The 11,397-nt window shown below is 34.8% G+C and overlaps 3 protein-coding genes across 5 annotated transcripts in view; 1 reads left to right on the top strand and 2 right to left on the bottom strand.

The window, feature by feature from the left end:
• LOC101495697 (kinesin-like protein KIN-5D) overlaps nucleotides 1-981 on the top strand; it is a 6,501-nt gene extending 5,520 nt beyond the window's left edge. For both annotated transcript variants that reach the window (XM_073366638.1, XM_004486996.4), the window contains exons 20-23: nucleotides 16-117; nucleotides 203-312; nucleotides 400-551; nucleotides 661-981. In XM_073366638.1, the coding sequence (XP_073222739.1) occupies nucleotides 16-117; nucleotides 203-312; nucleotides 400-551; nucleotides 661-882 (586 nt within the window). In that variant the 3' untranslated portion in view covers nucleotides 883-981. The remainder of the gene's footprint in view (nucleotides 1-15; nucleotides 118-202; nucleotides 313-399; nucleotides 552-660) is intronic.
• A 1,690-nt stretch (nucleotides 982-2,671) lies between these two features.
• LOC101495370 (uncharacterized) lies at nucleotides 2,672-8,081 on the bottom strand. Its single transcript, XM_004486995.4, has 3 exons — nucleotides 7,640-8,081; nucleotides 3,196-7,465; nucleotides 2,672-2,926 (listed from the first exon to the last, which is right to left on the bottom strand). Exon 2 carries the CDS (start codon nucleotides 7,366-7,368, stop codon nucleotides 3,208-3,210), a length of 4,161 nt encoding a protein of 1,386 aa, XP_004487052.1. The 5' UTR covers nucleotides 7,369-7,465; nucleotides 7,640-8,081; the 3' UTR covers nucleotides 2,672-2,926; nucleotides 3,196-3,207.
• Nucleotides 8,082-10,493: 2,412 nt separating this feature from the next.
• The window catches only part of LOC101496248 (phototropin-1), a 12,663-nt gene continuing 11,759 nt past the window's right edge, over nucleotides 10,494-11,397 (bottom strand). For both annotated transcript variants that reach the window (XM_004486999.4, XM_012715938.2), the window contains 3 exons: nucleotides 11,093-11,233; nucleotides 10,909-11,001; nucleotides 10,494-10,801 (listed from right to left, as the gene is read on the bottom strand). In XM_004486999.4, coding sequence (XP_004487056.1) covers nucleotides 10,912-11,001; nucleotides 11,093-11,233 — 231 coding nt within the window. In that variant the 3' untranslated portion in view covers nucleotides 10,494-10,801; nucleotides 10,909-10,911. The remainder of the gene's footprint in view (nucleotides 10,802-10,908; nucleotides 11,002-11,092; nucleotides 11,234-11,397) is intronic.

Raw genomic sequence — 11,397 nt, 5'->3', positions numbered from 1 at the left:
AACAAACAACTGCAGCCTCAACAAGGCAGAAGTAGGTTCACAACAATGGAGAACTGCTCAGGAGTCATTGCTTAGTTTAGAGAAGAGAAACGCTGCTTCTGTCGATACTACTGTTCGGTAGGTTTTGTATTGCCTATTGAGATAAAAAAATAAAAAAAACAATAAATTTTGTTAACCCTTTTTCTTATTGCTTTGTGTCTAGGGGAGGAATGGAAGCTAATCAAGATCTACGTACCCGATTCTCAAGTGCTGTGTCAACTACACTTGAAGATGCAGGAATAGCAAACAAGGATATTAACTCATCTATTGATCGTCAGTATCTGGAGTTATATTTATGCATAATTGTTGCATTAGTAGTTGTAACCATAAATGTCAACTTATAAGTTTGAATGCTTGCAGATTCGTTGCAACTTGATCATGAAGCGTGTGGGAATTTGAATTCCATGATTACACCATGCTGTGGTGACTTGAGAGAATTGAAGGGTGGTCATTACCACAGAATTGTGGAGATAACTGAAAATGCAGGGAAATGTCTTCTCAATGAGTACATGGTAAGAAAGAGACTTCAAGCGCTCCTCTTATTTGTTTTGCCATGAAAATATCTGTTGTTTGCTGGATTCTAATTTCGAATGTTGTTTGAATTTCCTATGTGACATACAGGTTGATGAACCATCTTGTTCAACACCGACAAGACGACTCTTCAATCTACCCAGCGTTTCATCCATAGAAGAGCTAAGAACACCATCATTTGAGGAACTTTTGAAGGCATTTTGGGATGCAAAATATTCGAAGCAAGCAAATGGAGATGTTAAACACATTGGTTCATATGAAGCTGCTCAATCAGTAAGAGATTCCAGAGTTCCTCTTACCGCTATTAACTAAGATACTCGACGATCTGTAAATAGCATATTGTTCAGATGTAATTCCATAAAATGATATATTCATTTATTATTATTATGGGAAATTTTATTATTATTATTATTATTATTATTATTATTATTATTGGGAAATAGAGGAAAAAAATGACGGGTTTTTATTTGAGCAGGCCAGAATATGTATAAAGGCTACCTTTTTATAGTTTAGTTTTTTTGACTGGGTTTTATAGTTTAGTTTTGCTTCCGCAATTGCCAGCTGAGATTGGCACGTAATATGATTTTGGCTTGTTTGTATTATGGTTAGCATAACTCATATAATTGAAATGAAGTCTGAAAATGAGAGTTAAAAAGAAGTAGATGAATTTTGCAATGTAGTAATGGGATACGTTTTTGCACATCGACACTCGCAGCACACAAACAGATAAGTAACTAACCAAAACAAGAAATATGTACATCACCCAACATATGGAGCCATCTTCTCGTGCTTGATCAGAATACGTATTTTGCTTTGGGGTTCATCATCCTAAACATGGGTGGTACTTCGGCAGGAGTAAAAGACAGAGGGCGAATCCAAAACATGGGAAAAAGTGTTCGTACAACAGCCTGGTCACATGTGAAGAGATAGTTCTCTTGGGTGTAGGGTAAAGGAACAAGTTTGGAGTAGGAATTGGAAGTACTTATTTTTGGGTTTTTATTTAAAAACAATTTTTACTTCATGCGGCATTTGGGATCTTGATCTTCTCTCGGTAATTGTTTGCGACACTATCATGTGGAAAACAAATGGCAATTGGAATATTACGCGACCTGGACCACCAACTTGTAGAGAGTTGCTATTGATAAACTTAGATACCTTATTGCTAACTAACCAAGAATATGAATAAAAAGAGGCTGTACAGTTAATTTAGTAGCATGAGTTAAAATAGTCTGAATTTTATGAACTATTCGAAAAAATTATATAACACATCAGTTTTAATTTTGACTAATAGAGGTGTTATTACATGACCTATTAAATGATATATAGTCTTGTATGTAGATTCCACTTCAAAAATGCATCACTAAAAACTTCATATCATATGATGTCAACTCTAAGATTGTCACTTCATATTTCAAATGAATTAAATAATTTTTACTTACACCGGTACAATTTAGTTCACTTTAACATGACATTGATTTGAAACTTACATAAGACCACTTTTTTATTTACTGTATCCAATGGATAAGCTGCCGAATGATAATTAGACATATTTATTTGTTAATAAATTTGTAAAATCTAAAGACATTTTGATTACCATGTACAATTCAATAATCATTTTATACATGCACTTAACAATCATCCATAGGTTTTCTTCCAAAGACAATTCTCACATTTTATTGTTTCTTGTATGCTTATTTTAAATATTTCTTATTTCAATCATCAAGAACCTATTCCTATATCTTCTTTGTAATTTTAACTTAGCAATAACATGGATAGTTCATCTCACCGTTGTTACTTGTTAGGTTGCTATAATTTTAACTTACAGCAACTGTTGTTTCCATTTGCCAAACAACTTTAGCTTGATATTTTAAATAAAAAAAAATCTCCCATGCATAAAAATATTCCATTATGCAAAGAGCAAAACATTCCTTCTCTTTTCCATCTGAGTCCACTACTGACACAAAGGTAATTAATATTATGTCCTATTCATTTCGATTGACAGATTTATTGGATGTACTACCAACATCATGTCTTAATTGAACCGTGTATATATATACACATAAAATAAGGAATTTGATATCAATACAATAAATAGCGCCGCTTGAGCTTCTTGATCCATCACACAAGAAGCAAAATGATATCATTTTATATCGAGACCAAAAAGTATTATTATTTATGAAAAGTAAAGCCACAAAAACATTCAGCTAATCTAACCAGATTCCATGATCTTCAACAAGATCACATTCTATCCTATTCTTTCAGACCGAATCAATATACAGAGATACTGCACTGCATTATACACAAGCACAGCTACAACCAGTGGGTATTGAACTCTTGAATGCGGATGGACCGATGCCTGCAGAAACATGTATTTTCTATGCAATAAGTCCACTGGCATGACATGTATTAATAGATACTCCAAATTCAATAAAAGGCGGCACAAGAGAATTAATTAAATATAGGAGAACAATATTCAAACTTCACTTATCAAAACTTATCAAATTCTCCTCCAATGTCTCTTTAAAATTTTAAAGTACTGTTAAAGGTGTTGTCGTATATATATAATCATGCATCCAAACAGCAAAGAGCAATCAGAAAAATGATACAATAGATGTATAGAACTACCTGCAGAATTCTTCACAATAAGCTCGCACTTAGTAGTCCAACAGGCCTTTCTCTCCCAAAGGACTCATCACCAAAATCTTCATTTGTTGAATTTTCTTGGCATAACTCACGAGTAGGATTCAAATCAAGAGTCTCCCAAGCCATTGAATTATCCTCACAAACATTGCCTTCTACAGAAACAGGATTGACAACAACATGATCCTCTGCATTCAGCCTTGTATCATTGGGCAGAAGTTGGACTGCTCCCTTATCATCTTCAGTGCATGATGGATCGACATTGAGATCAGAGCACAAATCATATCCACTTTGTTCTCCAGTCCCATTACAAGCAACAGTTACTGCTGCCTGATCAGATTGATCAGGTACATCTTTTTTCTGCCTCTTCCATTTCTTTGTGGATGACGTACCATCATCCTCGAAATCTTCTTCTTCTCTTTCTCTATGTAAATAAACCCACAGTTTCCTTTCCCCATCAAATTGTACACAAGGATCACGTTCATAATGCAATCTATCCAAGGCTCCACTAACTACTTGGTTAATTTGTGCATCAGAGACATCTTCAACAATGTATTGAGAATCTCGAATTAATGTACAGACATCTGCTCTAGTACCAATACTTCCAGGCAACCTAGCAGCTGCATCTCTTACTAGACAGAGAATTGTAACATGTGGTGGGCGATCACGTTTCAACATAAAATGGTCTCTGGCTTTTGATGTTGGCTTACCACCACATCTTCTCAAAGGAGCCACAATAGACTTTTTACCATCAGCTGCAGTGTATGAGAATGCTCTGTCTGGAATTGAGTATCTAAGAATTTCCTCCTTGCGAAAATAAGCCCTAACTTCCTCTGAACTTGGGCTTATGGTGTTGAGACTCTTTTGGGCCCTCAAGTCCCTAAACCTTTCCTTCTCATCAAGGTTGCCTTGCATCAATGCCAAGGGTGGTTCAGGGAGACTTCCAATTTGTTGAAGAGTATCCTGACCACATTTCAACCAATTGGCGAAGGAATCGACCAACTTGACAAGCATCTTATGAGGAAGGCCCCAAGCTTCAGGAGATGTCACCTCCTCAATGGTATCATGGTCAGATGAATTATGTAAAACTGGGCCACACCATGACCAACTTCTGGTAGATTTTTCATAAACTGCTAGTACCTTCCAACCCTTTGCTCCCAAAGGTGCCGTTTTCGAAGAAAATATCTTCAGAACACCTCTAACCAAATCCTGTAATGGCTCTTGCGTCTCAAGAATACAGGGATCGCCAGGGTTTGATCTCACACGATTGACAATCTCCTGAACAGTAAGGGATGACATATTCGATTGGTTAGCAGGTTCACCATTGGCAGCCACCTTATCACTAGAAAGAACACCATTGAGATTGTCTTCTGGCACTTTGTCCTGCTGTTCTATAGGTTTCCCCGGCTCTAAACTGGCTTCTGCAGGTGGACTAATCATTGCCATGCGGACTGCTGAAAGAAGATGTACAATAGAAAATGAAAATCCAGTATGAACAGTCGGTGTGATCAAAATAAATGGCTTTTTCTGTGGCTTGGTTTCCAGTTCCATGTCTGCTGTCCCCATATCAGTAACAAGCAGTTCAGAATTTTCCATTTCAGCAATAACCATCTCAGCCCCTGCTTTTTTCTTTGACTTTCTTTTCGAAGAAGGTAAATCATCTGTCTTGGGAGGGTTGCTTGAAAGAAGATTGACATCTTCATCTCTTCCACCAAAATCTGTTGCACCATACTTCATTTTTCGCTTCTTCATTGCTGAGTTACAACCAAGTAATGGTGCCTCAGATCTTTCAATATGCTCTTCCTTATATGCAACATTTTTCTGCCCTCTTCTCCAAAACCTGCTCTGTCCAACTCCATTTTCATCCCCTAGCAACCGATTCTCAAGTGAGTCATCTTCATCATTACCATAATCATGCAAATATTTTGACCTCATAGTAGAATGATCAAGGCCAGTTCTCCCTTTCTTCTTTGGCTCAGCAGCATACGCAGTTGATGAGGGCATGTCAAACCTTTCAACGGGTTCCCTCTGTATTCGGCCATTATTGCTTTTGTATGACAGTCTCCAATCATTATCGCCAACATTTAGCATATTTGATCCTGAGGGATAGCTCTCTTCAATGATTTTACCAGCGGGGTTACGAAAAGGGCCGCCATTGATTATTTTACTCTTTTGCTTTGCATTTTTTGAAAGGTAATTCTCTGCACCATGCATCTGCGCTTGCTCTGAAAAGCCACCTTTCTTTTTGGATTGTGTTATAATATGTGCCTTCATATCTGTCCTACCGAATTTGGCCTTCTTAGGATCTAAATGAGACTTCAATGATTTTGTGAGAGAACCAGCAGCTGTACCGATTGAGTAAGCAAATTTGCTCTGCAATAAAGGATTATTATCCTCATCATCATCCAACCGTTCTGATGAATCTGATTCAGTTTCTTCACTTCTTACGAGCATATGACTACCCCTCAAAGACTTCATATCTTTTCCTCCATTCTGTACAAAAGGCCCTCTGATCTTCTCTTGCAATGATTTTGTTCTAAAGTCAGAGGATAAGTGTCTATCACTGACCTGTGGTGAGGAAGACCTATAAGCTGTATAACTGAGATCAGGAGACTCTCTCTCTGCTTTCCGTTTCTTGTTCTTTGGATTCCAATCATCATATTTAATCAATGAATCCATCCCAAATTCCTGTGCTGGTGTTTTGTTGCAGAAAAGCTCATCATGGTTTGATGGGTCAATCATATCAACTTTAAGTGGTAACTGGAAACCCCTCATTCTTGACTTCGTCTGATCACTTCCTACAAATTGTTGAACATTTTCTGCATACTTGGCCTTCCTTGGATAATCGTGGGAACCTCTCTTAGAAGATGGCTTTGCTGTGAACAATTGCATATCAGAGGATTGGGTTGGATTTCTTGTGTACCCACGTAGATCAGTCTTTGAAGACATAGACAGGCCCATCAAATTGTTGCCCTCTATCTCATCCCCTCTCAGAAGGTTGTGCCTCTTTCCCACTCTCGGAGCACTAGACTTGTCCATCAAGCTGCCACGTAATGTATTACGATCTCGATGGACGTTTAGTCCAAATGACATGTCTTCCTCATTGTTGCCATTCCACAACTGATCCCTCCTCCCGCGGATTGACCCCAAATCATATCCAATTGACTTATTATGTTGAGAACGAGCAGAAGCTGAACCATTAAGCCTGGGGTTCATATCGAAAGGATGGTAGGCAGAAGACAAGATACCTGTGGGGTCCTTTACTGAATGTGTCTTTGAACCAGCCAGCTTGAGTATACCTTTAGGGTTTTGCTTGACAGACTTCTCTTGTTCCATACTCGCTGAATGTTCTCGCGGATGGAATTCTAAACCTGAGCCCACACCATGGAAAGGAAATCGACCCAATTTTTGAGCATCTTTCCTATCCTTGTTCTTCCTATTCCACATACCTTCACCGGACTCTTCATCTGAAGAATCAGCCTCCACATCTTCCATCTTCTCACACATCAAGCTCTTTTGACTGGTCATAATATTCAGGACACGGAGCCTTTCTTCAATACTATAGCCCCTACAGTTGAGCCAAGCATCTCTTATCTGACAAAGATTGCTAACCATGGTGTTCTGGTGCTTCCTCAACAGATGATAATGTTGCCGTTTCTGAACAAAATAGTTGCCCTCCCTGTAAAGGGCAACTCTTGGCTCACACAAGCCACCTTTCAGCATACCAAATAACTTCTTAACAGGACTCCCAAATTGAAAGTTACAACCAGTAAAAAGCTCTTTCAAGGTTAGAACAAAAGTCTCTTGGTCCATGTCAGGAAGATACTTAGCAAGTTCAAACCGCTCCTCCTCACTCAAGCATTCATTCCACACATCCACTGAAAGTATATCTTCAAGCCCCGAAAGATCATAAAGTTCCAATGGAATACTGCAAGTCTGATTCCCAATCTGACAAAACTCAGCACCAGTCTCACCCAATTCAAGCAAATCAAAATCATCAGACCCAGCACCAGAATCAGCATCATCAAACTCATCATCATCATCCTCAGATTCGGCATGCCGAACATCATCTTCATCACTAGACATGGTATCTCTACTCAAAGGCGAACACTCAGAATCAAGCCGAGACACCTTAAAGTTGTTCTTCTCAATTGCCATCAAACATAACAAACAACACCAAACTGCCGCCAAAAAGCGCGTTCGGGAACTCAATTTAAAAAATTCAAACCCCCAACGAACAGATCTCAATGAAACCCTAACAAAATCAATACCACAAATCAAACAAACCCTAACCGATCTAAAAAAACAAATTCAAATCAACAACTACAACAACAATATTAATAGTAACAATTAAACAACAAACACATTACAGAAAATCAAATTTAAAAAAAAAAACACGAAAGGGAATCAGACGGAGAGAGATTCGAACCTGAAGAATAGCGAGCGTGGATGAAATTGAAGATTGAAGGAGAGAGAAGGGAGTATAAAAAAACATGGAAGGAAGAAGAAGATTGAAGAGAGTGGCGCAGTTTGATTGAGAATGAGAAAACGGAACCCTAAAAGGGTGAAAAAATGGTTATATAGTGAAAGAGAAAAGAAAGGGGTGAGGCAGAAAGGGAAGGTGGGGAGGGTATGAAGAAGACGAAGGTGACGTGGGAAGAGATGGACCGTGTGATTGGATTTGGAAAAAGGGAGAGTGTAAAAAGACGAAAAGGGCCACAGCAACAAACAGAGAGATGAACGCAATGTTATGTTAATACTTATGCAGAGAGAGAAAGAAGCAACGAAAAGTGAGAAAAAAAAGGGTTTGTGTGTTTTAGAGAGAGAAAGAGAGAACGAAAGGGAAGACGAGAGAAAGATAGAAGGTGAGAGTGAGAGAGAGAGAGTTTGAGCCATGAAGCGAGCGAGTGAGCCGAGTCAAAGAGACCGTTGTGAGTCGCCATTCGATCCTACGGCTGAGCCTTTACAGAGTTCTATTTTTGACCGTTGGATCTGACACGTCAGATCCTAATTAACCGCTACTATAAAATTGGAGAGTATAGACCGCTGTGCAGCGACGTCGTTTCAACTTGGTTTTTAATTTATTTCCTTTTTGATGCATGTATTGTGTAGTACATAAATAAGTGAAACCAAATGGAAGATTATACTATGAATTGCAAGTGATGCGGTCGGTGGGAAGTAAACTCATGATTGCTCAACTGGTTGAGGTTTTTCTTTTTCTCAAGTACTAATAATAATTTTCCTTAAGAAAAATACTAATAATATAACTTTTTTCTTTATAATAATTATAATAATAACTATATTTCAGTCAAAAAACATATACATGTTTTAACAATAGAGGGATCATGTGATTTTGGCGTTCATATTTTATTTTGTATCATTATTCTTAAAGTATTTTAAAGAAAATGTAAATAATTTAAAATGCGTAGGACTTATTTCTTTATTCAAATATTAAATTTTGAAGAACATAATTTAATTGGTGATAATAGATTATTAAAGAAAAAGGAAATTAAATATTTCAAAAATATTTAAGCAAGTGCCACCTCAATTTTTTTAATGTGTGAGCTTATGTTAGAATAGGATATAGTATTTAGATGTATTACCACTGCAAAAATATATCAAAATGTTTCTTCAGTAAGTTTTTAAATGAATACTTAATTAGTTAAACTAATGTGTGTTTGGTTTGTATTGACACATTAATTTTATTTGAGTTAAAAATGAGTTAAACATAAAATAGTTTGTGTTTGTGTTTATTTGCCTATAGAGGAGTTGAACATAAATTTTAGTATTAAAATTACGTTTAGATTCAAAAACTACAATTTATACATTCAAGTTAAAATCGTTTTTTTGAAGAAAATCAATTTTAGTTGATAGTACCATCATATGTCAAAATTAATTTTTACACCTCTAAAATCGATTTTGACTCATCTAAAGATAGAAAACAAATATATATATGTAGTTCTCAAATGTATTTTTCTTGAGTTGATTTGATCTATAAAATACTAATAAAAAATGTTACTCGTTTATAAACTAAAATAATTATTTTCTCTTTTCTTAGTATTATACATATGACAATAATTGAAAAAGATATATGATGTCTACAATGTTCAAAATTAATGTGTCCATTTTGCTTCTATTGTGGAGTAAATTATTTTTAGTGGTTAAAACATCTCAAATAAAGGTAAATGTTTTGATTTGGTGGTAGTCGAGGAAAGCTAAAATAAACACAATTAGAAGGAAAAAAATATATTATCTTAGTTAATTTAATAGAAAAATGTGAAATTATCGTGAATTTTTAAGAGTGCGTTTGATTTATTAAAAAATAAGGGACTGGATAATACAATTTCAATTGTAATGTGTTTGATTTTAGAATTTATGAGGGACTAAATAAAAAGTGAATGAATTTCTTTAAAGTGGTGTAGTAAAGAGGAAGCTTACTCATTTGAAGATGCTCTTATATATATGACTATCGAACATTAGTTTTCAAATGAGAGGATGCAAAGAGATATAAAATTGATTTGGTGATTGAGGTTGAAGAATTAGAGAATCACATGATAGAGAGAGAGGTTGCGAGTTTGATCATCCCTCTCAATCAAATACTAACAAATAACATTATTAATTATTAATATTAATTGTTTAAAAAAAATATGTGCAATTCGAGGAGAGAGAAATAAGTCTCAAATTGATGTCAATTTGATGTCAAAAAATCATTTCTATTATATAAAAGATCAGTAACTATAAAAATATGTCTTTCTTTGCTTTTAGTGGGACTTACATAATAAATATTTTTTTTTTTTTGCATTGTTGAATATAATACTATAATTATCAGAGGAACTCATTTGATAATGTTTTTTAAGTGTTAAAAGTTAAAAGAGATTTAGTGTTTATTAAGTATTAACATTCAAAAGTTATAAAACAATTAAACACTCAAATGTGAGAATTTTATTGTGGATTAATTTATATATATATATTATAATGCACATGAGATTTATTTTTTCCTTTACTCCGACTTAGTTTTTTATGTTATAACTAATGCATAATGAATGATTAAGTTAATACAATTATTTAATTTTAGGGTACAAATTGGTTAGGAAAATGTTTGATCGACAATTCATGAGATCTATATATATATATATATATATATATTGAGTTTGTACCGTAAAATTATTAAAAATATTTAATTTTTTTACATGATTAACATTTACAACTTTTTGCATAAAATTAAACGAGCGTTCAATTCATTGGCTTTGTTCCAATCATCTAGAAAATCAAACACAGGTACAGATCTCACTGCAAGCGTTTATTTTGTTTAATTTTGAAATTACATATTTTAATTGACTCGATGATATTATTCTAATAATATACAAGAATAAGAATTTCTACTACTGACTCGTAATCCCTATTGGATTGCAAATAACTTTAAACACCACAAACCAAAAATAAAATAGTATCTCCATTTCATAAATTACAATGAATAACATAATCAAACTTAACACCACACTGAAGCAAGAAATTGAAATTCCATCAATTTTTCAAAATCGCAAACACTCATCAAGTGTTTCTTGAATGTCACTCTACCATACTTTTAAACCTACATACCACAAGATAATATGTTAATTAATAACTAGTCACTATAATGATAAAAGTATATAATATAACCACAAAATGTTCATAAAAAGATTATAAATTAAAAAAGACCTTTCAGAAAACATTTTTCTGTAGATCCTCTAGACCAGGGTCGATTTCTTCATCATTTTCCGGTGAGATAGGAGCATCAAGCTCAGGAGGTTTCTATAAAGATATATATAAATTGCTATAATCAAAGAGTTAACCACAAAATTAAAGTAAATATTGTAGCCACTAAAGTTTAATATTGTGTTACCGTGTCACGAATTAGAGCCCAATTGATATTCCTGAAGAATGGATGGCACTTAATTTCATTTGCTCCTTTCAGTGAACCCAATCTGTTTTTGGGATCTCTGTGCAACAACCAGTAAATTAGCTGCTTTGCATGGGGACTTACCTGCATCAACACTTATTCATATTAGTAAAACAATACTATCAATTTTTTTTTTTAATGTTAGTATATAAGTTGTTATAATTGATTATGACTCATATTTTTAGATAAGTACCGTTGAAGGATAATTTTGTAATCTGGATTAGTATTTACTTTAAGTATTGCATGAT

Source organism: Cicer arietinum, chromosome 1 (assembly GCF_000331145.2).
Source record: "Cicer arietinum cultivar CDC Frontier isolate Library 1 chromosome 1, Cicar.CDCFrontier_v2.0, whole genome shotgun sequence".
NCBI classification, from domain to species: domain Eukaryota; kingdom Viridiplantae; phylum Streptophyta; class Magnoliopsida; order Fabales; family Fabaceae; genus Cicer; species Cicer arietinum.
This window is presented reverse-complemented; position numbering and strand designations above follow the sequence as displayed.

What these genes read in the sequence shown, in the direction of transcription:
- LOC101495370 (XM_004486995.4), bottom strand. Translation starts at nt 7,368, where the DNA reads ATGGCAATTGAGAAGAACAACTTTAAGGTGTCTCGGCTTGATTCTGAG.